Source organism: Rhinatrema bivittatum, chromosome 8 (genome assembly GCF_901001135.1).
Source record: "Rhinatrema bivittatum chromosome 8, aRhiBiv1.1, whole genome shotgun sequence".
In the NCBI taxonomy this organism is placed as follows: Eukaryota; Metazoa; Chordata; class Amphibia; order Gymnophiona; family Rhinatrematidae; genus Rhinatrema; species Rhinatrema bivittatum.
Window position 1 is genome coordinate 180524206 of NC_042622.1, and position 21521 is coordinate 180545726.

The 21521-nt window shown below is 42.1% G+C and overlaps 1 protein-coding gene across 1 annotated transcript in view; it reads right to left on the bottom strand.

The window, feature by feature from the left end:
• Window positions 1-924: 924 nt before the first annotated feature.
• Window positions 925-21521, bottom strand: part of SYNRG (synergin gamma) — a 136907-nt gene continuing 116310 nt past the window's right edge. Inside the window, 2 exon segments of the mRNA XM_029611812.1 lie at window positions 925-3892; window positions 21196-21231. Of these exon segments, the coding sequence (XP_029467672.1) occupies window positions 3761-3892; window positions 21196-21231 (168 nt within the window). The 3' untranslated portion in view covers window positions 925-3760.

Here is a 21521-nt window from a genome sequence, read left to right on the forward strand (position 1 = left end):
CCTGCCGACATTGGACAGGGAGAGAGATGTAGATGAATATAGTCTGTTATGGATCTTGGATATTAAATGGCATATCATTGTGTTTGGAGGTTTCTAAACCTCTCAGGAAGAAGGACAGACAGTTTATACTCCACATCGGGAGTAAACAGGATGAGCCGGTATCATGGGCTACGATAGCCCGCTGGATTAAGGAGGTTATCACGGCTGCGTATGTGGATGCTGAGCAGCCGATGCCTAGTCAAGTTAGGGTTCATTCTACTAGGGCTCAGTCAGTGTCATAGGCGGAGATTAGGTTGTCTCCCTTCAAGATTTGCTGAGCTGCAACGTGGTCCTCCTCACACAACCTTTCAGGCATTATCATCTGGATGTGCAGGCCTGGCAGGACGCAGCATTTGATGGTGTTGATTGGACTGTGGACAGCCTCCTGCCCTGTTCAGGAGTAGCTTTGGTACATCCCACTGATGGTGGATTAACCCGTCTAAATGCTAAGAAAGGAGACATTACTACTTACCTGATAATTTCCTTTTCTTTAATGAAGACAGGTTAATCTACCTTCCTGCCCTTGGCTGCCGGATGGTGGTGCTATTGTTTTCCTGAGTGGCTGCATTTCTGGGGATTACTGGTTAAGTGTCAGATCCAGTGCCTAGATTAGTGATACTACATGCCTTGACTGAGCTCAATGTTTTCCTGTTAATTGAGTGTTTGAAGGGTTATCTGTTAGTAGTTACGATCATGTATTATTTAGTTGTCCACAGTTGGCTTTTGCAGAGAATATGGCAGGGTAATATAATACCGTGACATCAGCTTTGCTCCATCTGCTGGTAGAAGTACATAACCCCTGTCTTAATTAAAGAAAAGGAAATCATCAGGTAAGTAGTAATTTCTCCTTTGATCTCAACAAAAAAATACATTAAAAGCCTGGTATAAAATATTGTATTACCAAGTACATCATTTATTAAAATGCAAAGAATAAAATCTGTTCCTCTAATCAACATTAAAATACAGAGCAAAAAACAAGCTTTAATACCACCTATAACAGGATTCACAACAATACTGTTCACGATTTTACAAACCACATATTTGCGTTTAGACACAGCAATACAAGAGAATATATCCCCAGTCGCTTCAAATGAAACGCTGCATTCGGCTTTTACATACTATTTATTTTGTAACATTTAAAGCAGAAAAGGCTCAGACCGGCAAGAAAAGGAACCCGGAACAGCTTTGAGAGCAGCGATTCTCTCCTGGGTCCCACCATCGGCAGATTTTCACAGGGAACAGAAAAATGCCAGAACAAAAAAATCTCAACTTGTGACTAACCGTGAAAGTGTCCCATGCAGCAAGGCCCTTTTTTTCCCCCCTCCATCCTTTACTCATCACAGATGCTCTTTAGTGAATTAATGCATTTTTCCCCCACTCATTTTTTCCTCTTCATCTCCACTTGTTAAGGAAGGTGGAGGAGGAGTCGGGACAGCAGGAATATATCACCCTGATAGGGGAGGGAAGGTGATATCTCTGGTCCAGTAGCAGCAATTCTAAACCATTTTAAGAAATTAATTTTACAAAATTCAAACTTGTGCATTGAGCAGTGACTTCGTAAGTAGATGACAGGACATGAGGTGAGCAAGGTATGGGCTGTGGGAAAGAGCATTTCTCATGCGCTGTGGTTTGACTGTCTCAACACGAGTGTCAAAGTTGGATTCGTGTACAAAAAAAAATTTACAATCCACGACCTATTCAAAGTCATTATGAGACATCACAGTACAGTGCAGCGTGTTATAAGGAAGAAAAAAAAACAAAACCCCCACACAAATCTCCCATCACACAATTAAAAAAAACAAAAAACCGCAAGCGGGCCAAAAAAGTCACAAACAAGACCTGCCTTTCTAAAACGCCCCATGCATGTGTGCTAAAATTAACTTTGAAGAGTAGTCAAGATATACACAGAAGATCAAGTTAAAATAAATACATCACAATCGCACACGCGTACACAGCACACTGTAAAGACGGCACTTCCTTTTGCACAGCTTGAGAGCCAGCGCGTGCCAGAATGCAAGGTGCATGGCCACACGAGGGTAGGCAGCCTGGCGCCAAGCCCTGCGCAGAGTGCACAGTTTCCCTAGTTACAGTCTCCAAGGACACAGGCATACTCTGCATAAAGCATAAGGGTGGGAGGAAGTGAAGGTCATCCTGAGGAAGGGGACGTGGGAGGCGAAGGTGCCCCTTTCTGCAGACAGTACCAAAAGCAATGGGTTTTTTGGGGGGTTTTTTTTGGAGGGGGGGGGGGGGAGGGGAAGCCATCCTGCCAGAATTTTTCCAGCATCTTCCCCTCCAGCTCTTGCCAATTCTGCATAGGAAAAGGGCGAGTGGGCTACGAAGGAGGCCACTACTATCTGCAAATGCCTTTTTAGCCGTGTCTGCATGTGGCCGATGTCCTGCAGCCAACACCCGTGTTTAACGAACAAGGTTGACATTAGGGATCTGGACCCTTCTCAAGTGGAAACTGTAACCTGCAAAAGTATGCATTTGACGTAAAAAATAAAATTATAAAAACTCTCTTTTTAATCCTCTGTGAAAGCAAACAAAATCACCAAATCGTGAAATGCACATACTGAAATAGGATCAGGCAGTAGGTAAGTCCCTTTTAGAATAAGTAACAAAATACCCTTTGCTCAGCTGCCAGCCTGCTGGACCTCAGCACTAGCAACAGTGAGACTCCTGGAGGAAGCAGCTTTAGGCTCCTGGACAGCAGGGCTGTCTTACCTTACCGGCTCAGCAGACAACTGCACAGGGTCCAGGAACGTAGAAGGTTTTGGGGCTGCATCCTGCCTGGATTTCATTTCAAGGACTAAGCCACCTTCACAGCCTCTGTGGTAGGTGGAAGGAGTGCCACCCCCACCCCCCATTGCTCAATGGCAACACCTAGTGGCCAGCCCCGAGGTCCCTATGGCTATCTTCCTGATGCAGCCACAGTCTATAGCCCTAACCGAAGAAGCGGTGCTGTAATGGCTGGGAAGATGCTATAAAAATGGGGCAGGGGGTAGTTGAGAATGAAGGTCTCATGATACCAGAGGCTGATTCTTAGTGAGTTCAAGGCCCAAAAGGAAGCTACCAGGCAAAGGACCAAACAGAAAAGAAAAATAACACAAACAGGATATTTTTCTTCTGACCCTGAAAGCAGAACCCATGTTACAATAGGAGAGCTGCTAAATATAAATAATGGAAAGTGAAGCTTGCATTCCTGGCCGGATCGTAGACTTCTGCTCAACATTGTTTTTCTAAGGGCATGTGCCCAAATCTTTACCAAAAAGTGTCTTAAATTCACTAACCTTCGGCAGGAAATGTTTTTGTTCACCCAAAGATGTCATATTAAATACATTTCAAGAGCATGTGGTCTTTGTTTTAATAAGAGGCTGAATAGAGGAAGCTCCTTCCAGGGCTACTCAACTGGCCAATAGCAATCTTCCCAGTAGCGACTGGTCCAAAGCCTGGGAATCTATCCTGGAATTTTAAGGCAGAAGAAAGTGGTAACCACAGGGCCGATACTTCACTTCCCTTTCCAGCAATCTTGTCGCTGAAAAGTTGCACCAGGGAGAGAGAGAGAGAGGGGTGTTGCGTGATCCTTTTAGCGATAGCCAGGCCGTTTGAAAAGGAGCCTTCAGATTCAGCATCCAGGAGCCTCGCCTGCAGGCCACCTTCTGTCACAACCTGCACCACACACTCACTCAAGGGCCCCCCCTATCCCCCCCTTTCTATTGCTCTACAGCAGGTCAGGCAGAATGAGGCCTGGCGGCTTGGGCTCCACACAGTTGATCCAGAAGTTGGCGCAGCTCGCATGGTACTGGTGCCCACCATAAGACAACTTGAAATTATCAGTTTCTGAATTGAATGCCTATAAAAAAAAAAAAATGAAATGAAATGAACTTCATATATATTAATTACAAACCTCCTTACCCGAAGATATCCAAGGCTCAGGCATTGCACCAGAGCTTCCCTAACTTGTCCTGGTGATCCCCAGAGCCAACCAGGCTTTTAGGAAGTCTCCACTGAACATGCATGAGATGTAGATTTGCCTATACTGTGCCTCCAATTTATGCAACTCCCTTTCTCATGCATATTCACTGTGGCTATCCTGAAACCCCGACTGGCTATAGGATCAATAGATCAGGTTTAGGAGCCATGGCATGAGCACATCTTTTCTGTCAGCCCTAACTGTATCTCAGCCTGCTGCAATGCCCTGCATCGTCTCATGGGTTACAGATGACACCACCCATCAAAAGCTGATATATCCTAAAATAAAAATAAATTACTATATGTAGACTAAGATCCAGCAGTTTTAATATCCTTGCGGTATCCCTGGCTTATAGCCTAATATTATAAAAAGGCTTCCAGAGGGCTCAGCGAGTGATCCAGGTTTTGACCTTTGTAGTAGAAGAGAACTGGAAGCACAACACAGCTAACCTCTCAATCCTTTGAGTGAAGATCAACTTAATGGTGGTTGAAGAGAATTGGTAAGTATAGGCTTGGAAATTCTTAGGACTTAAAAGTTTGGAGAGAGATTTAATAGTGGGATATATTCTTTAGAGTTTGTGTATTTCTGAGATAATAAGCAAGACAGAGGGAGTTAATTCTAGTGTGTCTTACTCTCCCACCCACCCCTAGCTCAACCCTGGATTTTTAGGCAAGAAATACTTTCTCAGTAAAAAAAAACCAACCAGGCTCTTTTCTAAATCAGCCCTTATTGAGAGTTTAATCATCCCCCTGTAGGTCATTAGCAGATTAATTAGTGAATATACCATAAATTTAAAGTACTCTAATTCCAACTCCCTTAGCAACCTAAACTTAACTAGGAACTCAACAAAATTAAGATGAAGGCAGCAGCAAGAGGGGGGCTTCACAGTCTTTTGCATAGAGTATCACATGTATGATTTTTTACCTGCTGGTGAGAGATCATACGTGTGCACCCGGTGCAAAGAGCTCCTAGCTCTCAGAGAACGCGTCCAATCTCTGGAGGCTAGAGTGGCAGACCTGGAGGAGCTGAGGCAGACAAAAAGGTACATTGATGTGACCTTCAGGGACATAGTAGCCAAGTCCCAAATCCAATCTGGCAGCCCCAGTGCTGCCTTGGATCAGAAAGGTCTCCCAGTTGGAGGCACATTACCCTAGTGTAGCAGGAAGTGATCCTATAGCAAGGACCTGCTCTCCGGGTGATTTGTTGTCATCTCACACTGAGGACAAGTCTTCCAGAGCTACTGCCCAGGAGGGAAGGGTTAGGTTGGCCATCATAGTTGGTGATTCAATTATTAGAAATGTAGATAGTTGGGTGGCTGGTGGACATGAGGACTGCCTGGTAACTTGCCTGCCTGGTGCGAAGGTGGCGGACCTCAAGTGTCACCTAGATAGATTATAGACAGTGCTGGGGAGGAGCTGGCTGTTGTGGTACATGTGGGCACCAATGATATAGGAAAACGTGGGAGGGAGGTTTTGGCAGCCAAATTTAGGTAGAAAGCTGAAATCCAGAACTCCAGGGTGGCAATCTCTGAAATGCTCCCTGTTCCACATGCAGGTCCCCAGAGGCAGGCAGAGCTCCAGAGTCTCAATGCGTGGATGAGACAATGGTGCAGGGAAGAAGGATTCCATTTTTTAAGGAACTGGACAATCTTTTGGGGAAGGGGGAGGCTTTTTCGAAAGGACGGGCTACACCTTAATCAAAATAGAACAAGGCTGCTGCCGCTAACTTTCAAAAAGGGGGAAAGCAGACAGTCACTCAGCAGTGTATGATTAGAAGGAATGTATCTTTGAAGGATACTAATGAAATAGGAGAGTTAGAGCATCCAAAGAGGTTCCAATAAATACAAAAGCAGCCCATGTGCCTCTAAGTAAATAATCACCTAAGCTAAAGAATTCCAAATTATCCATATCATCTGAAAAGAAGGTTGCTCATACAAACAAAAACACATTTTGAAATGTCTGTATGCCAATGCCAGAAGCCTAAGTAGTAAGATGGGAGAGTTAGAGTGTAGAGCAGTGAATGATGAGATAGACATAATTGGCATCTCAGGGACCTGGTAGAAGGAGGATAACCAATGGGACAGTGCTATATTAGAATACAAATTATACTGCAATGACAGGGAGGATCAACTTGGTGGGGGGTGTAGCACTTTATGTCTGGGAGGATATTGAGCCCAACAGGATAAAGATCATACAAGAGACTAAATGCTCAGTAGAATCTATATGGGTAGAAATCCCATGTGTCTTGGGTAAGAGTATAGTGATAGGAGTATACTATCGTCCACCTGGCCAAAATGATCAGACAGGTAATGAAATGCTAAGAGAGACCAGGGAAGCTAACCAATTTGGCAGTGCAGTAATAATGGGAGATTTCAATTACCGTGGAAAAAACATATTGGCAAAAAAAAACTACTACCCTAGAAAGATCTCTCAGTGCCGCAGTAAGGATAAGTATACAATCAATTTCAAAAACATCTATTAATATACATTCATAAAAAGCTTTTATTTGCTTAAACTTATATATTGAATCAAATCAACTGTGAACAATATGCTTACAGTCCAGTACAATATGTACATATCTACTGTTTATATATAAAAACATATAAGACATACAAACAAAATATTACCAAGCATTTCACACACAATCCACATACATACAATATAAAATCCAAACAAAAATAGCCCTGAAACAATTACCTAAATTCTTTCTAACACAAATACAAAAAGAAACAGCTAGTACTTGGTTTACTCTGCTACAAGTGTATGGAGATCTTCCAGAATGGATGACTAGTTCTTCAGTTCATCGCATAGGTCTTCATATGAGGAATCATACAAATGTATAAATTCTTCCTAAGGGACCAGCTAGATCTTCAGTTCATCACATAGATCTTCAGTATGGGGAATCGTCCCTAAATTTGCATACTAGAGTATGAACCTTTGAGGAAAATATCCCTTCCAGGGCCCAAGTTTCGCCTCCAAAACGAGGCTGCTTCAGAGGAACTAGAATATGAAAAATGAATAATCAAAAAACAAATGTTATATAACTGTAATAATTAATATTTCTATATGTTCTTACCCCACAGGTAACAGTTACTCCCCATCTAACAAAGTTCTTGCACCAAAAAAAGCCAAGGAATATATAAGACAACATCAATCAAAAAAAGCCACTTTGAATGCAATCTTTCAGCTTTGCTCTCAATTGGCACCAATCCTTATTATATATTATCTATAAAAAATACAAAAAAAAGGGTTAGAATACAATACAATCTTTCAGACACTGCCAACGGAACGAAAACATTTTCCGAGTAGTAAAAACTACCTTTAACAAGGAAGCATTCATATTGCCGCATGACTAAAAAAAACCCAAAAACGATGTAATATATAAGTAACTCAAAGGACTGGAACCGCTGCCTGTTACAGTAGGAAATTCTTCAGAAAAATGCGACCATTGCCGAAAACCGCACCATTGTTAACCTCAAAGAGAGAGATATATAAAAACTACTTAAAAAAAAATCTTTACTCATAAGTAACAACCATAAAAGTTAAATAGCATAATAGCCCGATTTAAATAACCTACCTCAAGCAGGAAAAACCTCATAACCACACTCCAGCTCGCAGCACTGCAGTCTGCGTCAAACCAACTCAACCAAAGCTACTGCAAACAAACGTGTGCCGCGTTTCCTTCCCTTTTTAAGCCAACCTAAAGCTAAGAAATAGCCAATTAGGAAGAGCTAACATATGAAAATCAGCCAATCACAGCTTGCCAAAACAAAAAAATTCAACCACTGCTGCTTCTACACTTCAACACAAACTTGATACCATAGCTATTTCTATCATCACTGATTCGCGAAGCTAAGCACCCATAACAATAAAATAACCAAAGAAAAGTTTTATAAAAATAACAAATACACTATATAAAACTAGAGAAATGACCAGTGGTACTACCACAAGCTCTCTACCTATATAACATCAAAGAATAAAAAGAAAACAGAAGACAAAAAAATCAAAAGAAAACCAAAATGAACCCTTCTAAATAGAGGAGGAACACCTCCTTACTCACAGATGTCAAAAATTAAAAATAATTATAAATTATATGAAGATGCCCCACTCTATCTTTTGGTTGAGACCATAAAGAATCACAGAGTTTAAACGAAAAATCAATTTTTGCTCAACCTTAATCAGAAATTTGGATGAATCTCCACCATGAGTATGTGAATGGTCCTGCTCTATGGCAAAAAACCGCAAATCAGTAGGTTCATGCTTTAGCTTCAGCCAATGTGATCTAAAGGTTCTTTGGTACGTATATGTTTTAAATTACTCCAATGCTCAATAATCCTTGTTTTTAAAGAAAGAGGTCTTACCTACATAGAGCAATCTATTTATTTATTTATTTAGAAACTTTTATATACCGGTATTTGTGGGGACATCATACCGGTTCACATAGTAACTGAAAGATTGGAAAATACATTGCAACAGGGGAATGTAACTGGGCGGGGGAAGAACAGAAAGGCAGTAGGAAGGATAGGAGAACAAGAAGGTAATAACCAAAACAATTTACAATGAAAGTCTCCTTAATAAGGAGGTTACCTGAAAGGGGACTGCGAGGGGGAGTGGAAGGACAAATGATGATGTAAATAAGATGTTTAGATTGACAAGTGGTAAGTGTCCGTAATCAAATTTCTTGCAGTATCCTTGGATGTTTAAAGATCTCCAAGGAAAGGAACAGTGTACATACACTACAATTACCACAGGGGTGATGTCCTCCGAGAGCGTCAACCGCCATATTCCTAGGGTCAAATAAAAAAAAGAGGAAACCAATTCATCTTTCAAGTTCTTCCCTCACTTGTAAGCAAATAAAGGGGATTCTTTAAAAATATCAAAATCCCTAAGGATTGGCCAATGAGTTTTAATAATCTTCACAACCTTATGTACACTGGGAGTATGTGGTAAAGCACATACACAATCCTGTTAGAAGGAGATCTTATGCGTAACTACCATTCATGATCACAAAAACGTGCCCTTGTAAATTTTCTTGATCACCTTATATGGATATCCCTTCTCTATAAACATAGAACGCATAACTTCTGCCTGCCCTTTAAATTCCTCCAGTGTTGAACAAATACAGTGAAGACAAAAGAATTGGCTTATAGGTATGGCTTCCTTCATTTGATGAGGATGGCAGCTATCAAATCGCAGTAAGGAATTGTAATCAGTTTTCTTTCTATGCAAAGTTGTTTCGAAACCAGAGCTGGCATGTAAAACCTACATATCCAAAAAGGCTATCCGATGAGGACTAGCAGTATATACAAAATGCAAATTAGGGTCACAAGAATTGAAAAACTCAAAAAATATTTTAAACAGATCTCATCCCCACTCCAAATCAAAAAAACATCATCTATGTAACAAAGCTATAAAACTTAACACAATTCCAAAAAGGATTAGGATATATAAACCGTGCCTCAAAAGCTGACACATACAAGCCATGAAGGAAGCCATACCTGTAAGCCAGTTCTTTCGTCTTTGCCATGTTTGTTCAACACTGGAGGAATTTAAAGAGCAGGCAGAAATTATGCGTATCCCGTTTATAGAGAAGGGATATCCTTGTAAGGTGATCAAGAAAGCATACAAGAGGGCACATTTTTGTGATCATGAATGGTTATTACATGAAGATCTCCTTCTCCTACCAACAGGATTGAGTGTGTTTTACCACACACTTCCAGTGTACATAAGGTTGTGAAGATTATTAAAACTTATTGGCCAATCCTTAGTGATTTTGATATTTTTAAAGACTTCCCTTTATTTGCTTACAAGCGGAGGAAGAACTTGAGAGATGAATTGGTTTCCTCATTTTTATCTGACCCTAGGAATATGGGAGGTGAAGCTCATGGGGGACATTACCCCTGTGTTAATTGTACTGTATGTACACTGTCCCTTTCATTGGAGATCTTTAAACATCCCAGAACACTGCAAGAATTTCTATTACGGATGCTTACCACTTGTCAATCTAAACATCTTATTTACATCATCATTTGTCCTTGTGGATTGCTGTATGTAGGTGAGACCTCTCATTCTTTAAAAACAAGGATTATTGAGCATCGGAGTAATTTAAAACATGCACATACCGAAGAACCTTTAAGTATCACATTGGCTGGAGCTAAAGCATGAACTTAATGATTTGTGTTTTTTTGCCATAGAGCAGGTCCATTCACACACTTGTAGTGGAGATTCATCCAAATTTCTGATTAAGGTTGAGCAAAAATGGATTTTTTGTTGAAATTCAGTGATTCCTAATGGTCTCAACCAAAAGATAGAGTGGGGCATCTTCATATAATTTATAATTTTTTAATTTTTGACATCTGTGGGTAAAGGTGGTGTACACCCTTTATTTAGAAGAGATAATTTTGGTTTTCTTTTGAATTTTTTGTCTTCTGTTGGTTTTTCCAATATATTTTATTTTTATTATTCGGTGTTAAATAGGTAGACAGCTTGTGGTAATATTTGAGTATCACTGGCCATTTTTCTAGTTTTATATATTGTATTTGTGTTATTTTTATAAAAAGTTTCTTTGATTGGTTATTTTATTGTTATGGGTGCTTAGTTTTGTGAACTAGTGATGATAGCAATAACTACCTATGGTATCAAGTTTGTGTTGAAGTGTAGAAGCAGCAGTGGTTGAATGCTTTGTTTTTGTCTTTGTTTTGGCAAGTTGTGATTGGCTGATTTTCATATCTGTTAGCTCTTCCTGATTGGCTATTTCTTAGCATTAGGTTGGTTTAAAAAGGGAAGGAAATGTGGCACACATTTGTTTGCAGTAGCTTTGGTTGAGTCAGTTTGGCATGGACTGCAAAGCTGCGAGTTTTGAGTGTGGTTATATGAGGTTTTTCCTGCTTCAGATAGATTATTTAAAATCGGGCTACTATGCAGCTCTATATAAATAACATTTAAATTGGGCTATCGTGGCTTTATATAGAAAATATTCCTGTTATGATATTTAACATCTATGGCTGTTACTTATGAGTAAAGATTTTTTAAAGTAGTTTTATATGTATCTCTCTCTTTTTGAGGTTAATAACGGTGACCAGTTGTTGGCGGTTTTCGGTGATGGACGCATTTTTCTGAAGAATTTCCTACTCTACCAAGCAGCGGTTCCAGTCCTTTGAGTTACTTACATATTGCATTGGTTTTTTTGTCTCATGCGGCAATATTTATGTTTGCTTGTTAAAGGTAGTTTTTACTACTCGGAAAATTTTTTTGTTCCGTTTGGCAGTGTCTGAAAGATTGGATTGGATTTTAACCCTTTCTTTTTTTTTTAAATTTTTCATAGATGGTTTCAGTATTGCCGAGGTATATAATAAGGATTGGTGCCGACTGAGAGCAACGCTGAAAGACTGCAATCAAAGCAGCTTTTCTCGATTGATGTTGTCTTAGACATTCCTTGGTTTTTTTTGGTGCAAGAATTTTGTTAGTTGGTAACTGTTACCTCTGGGGTAAGAATATATTAAAATATAATAGTTATTAATTCCATTTATGTAAAAATGTTTTTGATTGTTCACTTTTCATATTCTAGTTCCTCTGAAGCAGCCTCGTTTTGGAGGTGAAACCTGGGCCCAGGATGGGATATTTTCCTCAATAAAGGATCATACTCTAGCATGCAAATTTAGGGACGATTCGCCATACCGAAGATCTATGTGATGAACTGAAGATCTAAGCTATTCCCTTAGGAAGGATTTATACATTTGTTTGATTCCTCATAAGAAGACCTATGCGATGAACTGAAGAACTAGTCATTCCTTCAGGAAGATCTCCATATACTTGTAGCAGAGTAAACCAAGTACTAGCTGTTTCTTTTTGTATTAGAAAGAATTTAGGTGATTGTTGCCGTGCTATTTTTGCTTGGATTTTATATTGTATGTATCTGGTATGTGTGTATGATGCTTGGTAATATTTTGTTTGTATGCCTTATATGTTTTTGATATATAAACAGTAGATATGTACATTGTTTTGTACTTGACTAAGCATATTGTTAACAATTGATTTAATTCAATATATAAGTTGTTTAAGCTAATACATTTTTTAATGAATGTATTTTAATAGATGTTTTTGAAATTGATTGTATACTTACCCTTACTGCGGCATTGAGATTTCAATTACCCCAATATTGACTGGTAAATGTAACATCGGGACATGCTAGAGACATAAAATTTCTGCATGGAATAAACGATTGCTTCTTGGAGCAATTGGTTCAGGAACCAACAAGAGAGGGAGCTATTTTAGATTTAATTCTTAGTAGAACTCAAGATTTGGTGAGAGAGATAACAGTGGTGGGGCCACTTGGAAACAGTTATCATAACATGATCAAATTTGAACTAATGACTGGAAGGGGGAGCAATATGTAAATCTACAGCTCTAACAGTAAATTTTCAAAAGGGAACCTTTGATATAATGAGGGAAATAGAAAAAAACTGAAAGGTGCATCTACAAAGGTTAAAAATGTACAACAAGCATGGACATTGTTTAAAATACAATCTTAGAAGCGCAGTCCAGATGTCCATGCATTAAGAGAGGTGGGAGGAAGGCAAAATGATTATCGGCATGGTTAAAAGATGAAGTGAAAGAGGCTATTTTAGCCCCAAAAAAAAAATCCTTCAAAAACTGGAAGACGGATCCATCTGAAGAAAACAGGAAAAGCATAAGCATTGAGTTAAGTATAAAACATTGATAAGGCAGGCTAAGAGAGAATTTGAAATGAAGTTGACCGTAGAGGCAAAAACTCATAATAAAAACTTTTAAAAATATATCCGAAGCAAGAAACCTGTGAGGGATTCAGCTGGACAGTTAGATGACCGAGGGGTTAAAGGGGCTCTTAGGTAAGATAAGGCCATTGCAGAAAGACTAAATTAATTCTTTGCTTCTGTGTTTACTAATGATGATGCTGGGAAACTACCAGTTCCAGAGATGGTTTTCAAGGGTGATGAGTGAGATGAACTGAACCAAATTACTATGAACCTGGAAGATACAGTAGGCCAGATTGACAAATTAAAGAGTAGCAAAACACCTGGACTGGATGGTATGCATCCTAGGGTACTGAAGGAACTCAAAAATGACATTTCAGAATTATTAGTTAAAATTTGTAATCTATCATTAAAATCATCCATTGTACCTGAAGACTGGAGGGTGGCCAATGTAACCCCAATATTTAAGAAGGGTTCCAGGGGTAATCCAGGAAATTATAGATCAGTGAGCCTGACTTCAATGCTGGGAAAAATAGTGGACATTATTCTAAAGATCAAAATCACAGAGCATATAGAAAGACAGGGTTTAATGGAACACAGTCAGCATGGATTTACCCAAGGCAAGTCTTGCCTCACATATCTGCTTCATTTTTTTTGAAGGGGTTAATAAACCTGTGGATAAAGATGAGCAGTAGATGAGGTATATTTGGATTTTCAGAAGGCGTTTGACAAAGTCCCCCATGAGAGGCTTTTAAGGAAACTAAAAAGTCATGGGATAGGAGGTGGTGTCCTTTCGTGGATTACAAACTGATTAAAAGACAGGAAACAGAAAGTAGGATTAAATGGTCAATTTTCTCAGTGGAAAAGGGTAAACAGTGGAGTGCCTCAAGGTTCTGTATTTGGACCTGTGCTTGTTAAAATATTTATAAATGATCTGGAAAGGAATACAATGAATGAGATAATCAAATCTGAAGATGATACAAAATTATTCAGAGCAGTAAAATCACAAGCGGATTGTGATAAATTTCAGGACCACCTTGTGAGACTGGAAGATTGGGCATCCAAATGGCAGTTGAAATTTAATGTGGACAAGTGCAAGGTGGTGCATATAGGGAAAAATAATCCATGCTGTAGTTACACGATCTTAGGTTGCATATTAGGAACTATCACCCAGGAAAGATTTAGGCATCATAGTGGATAATACATTGAATTTGTTTGCTCAGTGTGCTGTGGCAGTCAAAAAAGCAAACAGAATGTTAGGAATTATTAGGAAGGGAAAGGTGGATAAAACAGAAAATATCATAATGCCTCTATATCGCTCCATGGTGAGACCTGCACCTTAAAAAAGATATAGTTGCAATGGAGAAGGTACAGAGAAGGGAGACCAAAATGATAAAGGGGATGGAACAGCTCCCCTATGAGGAAAGGCCAAAGAGGTTAGGGCTATTCAGCCTGGAGAAGAGATGACTGAGGGGGGATATGATAGAGGTGTTTAAAATCATGAGAGGTCTAGAATGGGTAAATGTGAATGTTATTTACTCTTGGATAACAGACGGACTGGGGGGCACTCCATGGAGTTAGCAAGTAGCACATTTGAAAGTAATCTGAGAAAATTCTTTTTCACTCAGCGCACAATTAAGCTCTGGAATTTGTTGCCAGAGGATGTGATTAGTGCAGTTAGTGTAGCTGGGTTTAAAAAAGGTTTGAATAAGTTCTTGGTGGAGAAGTCCATTAACTACTATTAATCAAGTTGAATTAGGGAATAGTTGCTGCTATTACTGGTATCAATAGCATGGGATCTTCTTGGTGTTTGGTTATTTGGCAGGTACTTGTAACGTGGATTGGTCTCTGTTGGAAACAGGATGCTGAGCTTGATGGACCTTTGGTCTGACACAGTATGGCAATTTCTTATGTTCCCTGGTTCACTTTAGACATGGTGAAGTTTCACAAGCGGCTGTTCAAAATACCTGCTTGTCTGTAACTTAGGTCCGATTCCTAATCCATGTTTTTAGTAGAAATTTATCCACACCACTTCTTAAAAATAAATCTTTTCCCAGAATCCACACCAGCTGTTATAACCCTGCTTCGCATCTCTCTGTGCGATACCTACAGGAGACACTCTGACTGCCTTTGTATTCATCGTGGTCAAATAAAAACAGCTTTTAAAAACAATACTTAAACTGTAATCAGACCGTTACAGGGGGATCTTAAGGATTTTGTTTCAACTATCAATTATTTAACATGCTGCTGGGCTAAGCGCTTACCAGCTGAGTTCAGAGATGGACTCCAGCTGCGGGGGGGGGGGGGGGGGGGGGGGGGCTTTGGCCTTCACCCGCTGCCTTTCAGCTACTTCAGTAGCAAAGTCCATGCTGGGAATCAGCTACTGGACCAAGTGGAGCTCAATATTTTCTCCAATTTAAAAGTAGAATTTTCTTCTTCCAAAAGGTACAGCGATCCCCATAGGGAAAGCATGTCCGCATCTGTTGGAAACTGAGAAATACTGAGGGGCTGAGGTCACTGCAGGGGTGTATCTAGGGAGACATCAGCTTTGAAACCTGACTGGCTCCATCTGCTAACAAGGGAGCATAAACCCATTGGTCCTGAGTCCATCTGGCTACACACTAGGAAAGTGGCACCGCTTTAAGAAATAAGAGTAAAGACGAAACCCAGGAAGGAGGCTAAACTTCCGGCTCCCTGGCTGTCAACAGAGTCTGGATTTAGGGATTCTCAGCAGTGCCGGGATGAGCTATTGTGCTCCTGTGGCAACAGAAAAAGCGGATTTACAATTTCATCAGAAAGTGAAGGGATGGAATCTTCTACCAATCCCCCAAGGTGACTTTGGGGAGACAGAGTGAATAAGTTTAAAAGAAAAAAAATAGTACTTTACATCTATGCTTCAGTACACCCAAGTGTAACTGAATATTAAGTACTAATACTGAGAGTTCTTTGGGAAAGAAACTATGCTACTGTAGCAGCTTGGACCAAGCGGTATAAATATGGGATCATCTCGTAGAACTACTCCTGTTTCAAAAAGATAAAGAATGCAGGAAACGGCAGAGCAGGCCCCGCTCTGCACCCTGAGCCCACAGCAGACGCTGACAGCTGTGCAACATCATTTCAAGACTGCACTTCAGCTGTAGACCTTCAGACACTTAAGACAATTTTTTTGCTGGAAGGCCACACCGATCTTCTCATAAGAATAGCATTCTTATTACACACCTCAGCACCGTGTAAGCACAATCAAGCAATAATATTGCAAATGTTGCAATTAACAAATGCAAAAGAAATACAATATAAAAAACTATAAAAAATGCAATATAATATATATATATATATATATACACACACACATATACACACACACACACACACACACATTATCAAAATAAAACTCAGTGCCCCAAAACCCCTCTGTCATCGAACCCTCTAAATAAGTCACAAAATGCTGTGAAAGGGAGGATTATTCTGAAAAGAGAATCTTTAGATCTCACCAATCACTTGCACTGAGCTGCAATTGGTACGTTTGACTTGCTTACCTGCACAGATATGGCAAAGGGGTTCTTAACCTGTGTAGGCGTGGCTAGTTAAGCTTGCCAAAGTGAAACGCCTGGGAGCTTTTACTGGGCCCGTTCCATTTTGCAATCATTCCCAACACATGGGAAGTGACAATCAGTGAACTTTAAGTGCAAGGAATGGTGTGGCTGGCATTTTATCATGTTACCGTGGAGATGATATGTATTAGTATATTCGTGTCCTGCTAGGATACATGCAGTTCAGCTCCTCTTTATTCCTCCTCATACAACTTCAAGCAGAAGAATAAAGAGTGGCGGGTCTTAGGGGGCCCCCTCCTCACCCCAGCAGCACCCTCCTTTCTGCAGTGGTCATGCTTTACAGATTCTAGACAAGAAGAGAGGGCCACCCACTGTCTTTTCAAAACTACCACCAAATTTCTAAATATTTTCCAATAACGCAGCCCCACCACCAAAAAGAGAATCTCTCCAATCTGTTCAACATGGGAACACAGAATATATTTCTCATTCTAGACAGTGATTTGTTGATGAACTGTGCCAATGGAATTTACAAAGCTGGGACTTGCCCCCTCTTTCTGCCCCTAAAAGAAAATTTGGTTCTTACCTGCTAATTTTCTTTCCTGTAATACCACAGATCAGTCCAGACAAGTGGGTTTATGCATCCCTACCAGCAGATGGAAACAGAGAACAAAACCTTTGAGGCACTGGTACATAAACCGAGAGTGCCACCTGCAGTCCCTCAGTATTGACCTGTACCCAAGCCAAGATTAGAAAGCATTCTCCTACAACAGAGTGAACCAAAAACCCCCAGGGTCAGATACCCTTGAACTGAAGACCAACATAACTCCAGTACCCAAACAACCAGACAACCACTTGATCCAACAAAAATTGAACAGAATAATTGGTAAGAAAATCTTTAATATACAGTGAAATATATCAGGAAAACCAGTCTTTCGGCAGCAATTCAGAGGCGGTTCTCTGGTGTGATCGGTGGTATTGCAGGAATGAAAATTAGCAGTAAGAACCAATTTTCCTTTCCTGAACAAACCCAGATCAGTCCAGACAAGTGGGATGTGCCAAAGCAACCCTATACCGGGCGGGAACCCGAAAGACCTGCTCTCAACACACTTTCACCGAAGGTCGAATCCTATTGCGACCAAACATCCAATCGGTAGTGCTTGGTGAAAGTATGAAGCGAGGACCACTCTGCGGCACTACAGATCTCTTGGGGAGACACCAACTGACACTCCGTCCAAGAGGCTGTCTGAGCTCTAGTTGAATGCGCTTTGAGACCTGTCAGAATGGCTCAGTTCTTACAAATGTAGGCCGAACAAATAGCCTCTTTCAACAGACAAGCCAAAGTAGCTTTGGAAGCTCTCTCTCCCTTCTTAGCTCTACTGAACATAAAAAGATGGTCCGAGAGCCGGAAGGAATTAGTGACCTTCAAAATAGCCCAACAGAGTACAATGCACATCCAAAAGATGGCAATCTCTACCCTCCGCCGAATCTCTAGACCATTCCGGAAAACCTGGCAATTACACATGGAAGGCAGAAACCACTTTCGGCAAAAATGAAGGCACCGTATGCAAGGGCACTCTGTTGCTAGTAATACACAAAAAAGGACCACGACAAGAAAGAGCCTGAAGGGCCAAAATCCATCTGGCTGAGCAAATCGCGTCCAGAAAAACTGCCTTCAATGTAAGATCCTTCAAAGAAGCTTGTCCTAAAGGCTCAAAGGGTGCCTCACAGAGAACCTGAAGACTCAACTGTGGTTCCAATCTGAGCACATGCTTCACCCCTCAAGGAACTGGATGACATCAGAATGGTAGGCCAAAGGCCTACCTCACACCTTGCCCCCGAGACAACCCAAGGCAGAAACCTGGACATGGAAGAGTGAACTATAGGCCAAGCTCTTGGATAAGCCCCGCTGTAGAAAGAACAAAATATGCAGAATGGACACAGACAGAGGATCCAGGCATTGTTGTAGACACCAGGTCTCAAAAACCTTCCATACTCTGATGTGTACCATGGAAGTAGCAGGCCTTCTCACCTGTAAAAGGGTAGTAATTACTGGTTCTGAATATTCCTTCATAGGCAAGCGCCGCCTCTCAAAAGCCAAGCCGTGATACAAAAGCGATCCCTCCCGATCCGAAAATATGGGCCCCTGCCACAATAATCCCGGCAAGTGAGTCAGCCGAAAAGGATTGTCCACCGCCAGATACGCGAACCATGGATGCTGCAGCCATTCCGGCACCAACACTACTGTCCCTGGATATGTCTCTATGTGCCGTAACACTCGATCTATGAGTGGCTACAGAGGAAAGGATCACCCTCGGCCATGGGCACACTGGGGCAATCCAGTCCTACCGAACCGACCTCCATTCTGTGACTGAAGAATCTTGTCGACTTTGCATTGGCCCCACATTGCCATGAGGTCCAGCTGTGGAACACTCCATCTAGTACAAATGTGATTCCAGGCTTCTGGGGACAGCTCCCACTCCCTGGGATCCAGCTGTTGCTTGCTTAGGAAATCCGCCTGCATGTTGCCTGCACCCGCTACGTGGGAAGCCGCAATTCCCTCGAGGTGAAACTCTGCTCACGCAAACAATAGCTGAGTTTCCTGAGCCACAGCGAGACTTCATTCCTCCCCGATAGCTGATGTATGCCACTGTTGTCGCATTGTCCAAAAACACCTGGACTATTCAACCCTGGACCAGAGGCAGAAACTCTTCCAGGGCTCTGTGCACCACCCTTGTCTCCAGACAATTGATGGACCAGGCTGCCTCTGCCACTGCCTAGAACTCCTGGGCAGGACGACCCAGGCATACTGTTCCCCAGCCCTTGAGGCTGGCATCTGTGGTCACTACCATCCAATCCGGAGCCTCCTGGTCCACTCCCCTATCTAGGTTGCTCCTTGACAGCCACCACGAAAGACTGGACCTGCACTCTGCTAGAAGATGCAAGGCTAGATAAAACTGCTCTGATATCTGATTCCATCTGGACAACAGCACCCTCTGCAGCGGACACTTGTTAGCAAAGGCCCATGGAACCAGATCCAATGTAGAGGCCATGGATCCCAGCACCTGTAAGTAATCCCAGACCCTTGGCACTGGTAGACGCAACAGCCTTGTCACCTGCGCCTGCAACTTTGACAATCTGTCCGCTGTCAGTTACACTCTCTGCCCTTCTGAGTATTGAAATAGGCTCCTAGATATTTCAGTGACTGAGATGGAACCAGGTGACTCTTTGCCACATTGATGACCCAACCCAGAGAGCAGAGGGTGTTGATTACTTGTGGCATGGATTGACCGCTCAGAATCACTCACCAAAGCCAGTCTTAGTCTTTTGGGTGGACCCGACCTTCTCTCTCTGGATCTCCTCTGTCCTGAGCTTTCCCTAGCCAGGAAAGCCTCATGCATTAGCAGGACAAACGTGGGGGAAAAACCCCACGGGCCCCCAATCCCTTGAGCAAAGAGACTGGACTCTGGATCCACTCCCTCTTCTTGCACTTCCTCAGGCTCCTGCACCGCAGGGGAGTTGGGGGGAGGAGAGTCACAAGAATCCCGGTAGCCGAGGCCCCCTGACTGCGATCCCCCATGGGAGAAGCAGCAAAGGAGACCCCTCCCTTGGAGCCAGCTGTGATATCTGGGGATCGAGAGGCCTTCCTGGCCTTTGAAGGTTTACCGGAAGAGCCCTCCCCTCCCTTAGCACAACCTGGGCAGAGGGATTGATCATTCACGCAGGCTGACCAAAGCCCATAGGCTTTACAAGATTCCATGCATGGCTTATCTGCCATGCCATCATCACCCTGCCGAGTTGCGCGAAAACATGTGTCCTAACCAGCCCTGACGGTGTGCGGGAAATCAGCAGTGACCTAAACGCCGCACAAGCAGCGGCGACACACACCTGGCACTGACGGCGCATGGGAAGAAAAACGGTAGCGGCCTAAGAGCTGCTCAAGCAGTGCAGCATCCACCAAACCTTCCCCCACTGGGGGAAAGAGGCAAACTCACATGCGGGCCTAAGTGTTCTCACCCTCCTGACGATCCCAGCAATTCATGCTGGTCAACTGCCCCAGCACTGCACCACAGGCCGATAATCCTGGTTCACTCCACTTGATTCTCTTTTGTTTTGGGGTTTTTTTTTTTTTTTTAAACAAGCTTAAATGCAATAACAAAAATAGGGATATTACTCTGCACAGAGCCAGACAGGAGGAGACTTCTGGCCACCCAGAGTGAGCCAGTCCTTTATTAAGTTCCCTGGGGGTATCGGGCCACTACAGCTAGGGGTATCCAACCCCCTGGTCACCTAGTTCAACCCGAGGGATGGCCCACAAAGGAACCTAGCACCTTGGGGAGCTGAATCCAACTTTAAAATCTCCAAGTCTTCACTTTCAGTCAGGACTGCAGGTTTGCACCTCTACCATCTGCTGGAGACAGAGAAATACTGAGGGACTGCAGGTGGCACTCTCTGTTATGTAGCAGTGCCTCAAAAGTTTTTGTTCTCTGCCTCCATCAGCTGGTAGGGATGCATAAACCCACTTGTCAGGACTGATCTGGGTATGTTCAGGAACTCTTTTTTTCCTATGGATGGTGTTTGGGGAAAGTTTCAATCACTGATACCATCATTCCAGCTGCCTTCGTGTGCTTCTAGTGGTTTGTTTTTTTTATTCCTGTTTTAATGAAAAACTACTCAGAAGCATGGATCAGGAGAGGTGCATCCTACAGTGCACAGGTACTCAAGCAAGAGAAGCAGCAGCCGCACCCAGGTGGGATTACAGGTCTAAACTGTTATAGCTACAGAAACAAAGTCAGACAGGGGTCGGGAGCAGTGAAATTTAGAACAGCTGAAGACAAAGTCGGCCTTGCAATTCACAAAATCAATAATAATAGTTATAAAAAATAATCAACACTGTACTGTACTTTTCTACGACGCTCCCGGCCAGCTCTCTCTTCTTTCTATAAGAAAACGTTTGAAACCAAGAGGTCAATGGAAGTCCCTCTGCACGCTTAGGAGGTACGGTAAGGAGATCACTTCCTGCTCACTCACATTTCTACATCGCCTCTCAATTGATGCCCTCAGGCCCTGCACAGAGGGGAGGGGGGAAGGGGCATTTAACTTTCATGAGGCAGGACCCATTCTATGCTTGCAAAGTGTCATTAAATGTTCCAGGTGCATCTCCTCATCACTTTACCTTCTTAGTGTTTTTTACCACTTAATTAATAATGGGCATTTTAAGCAGCTGAGG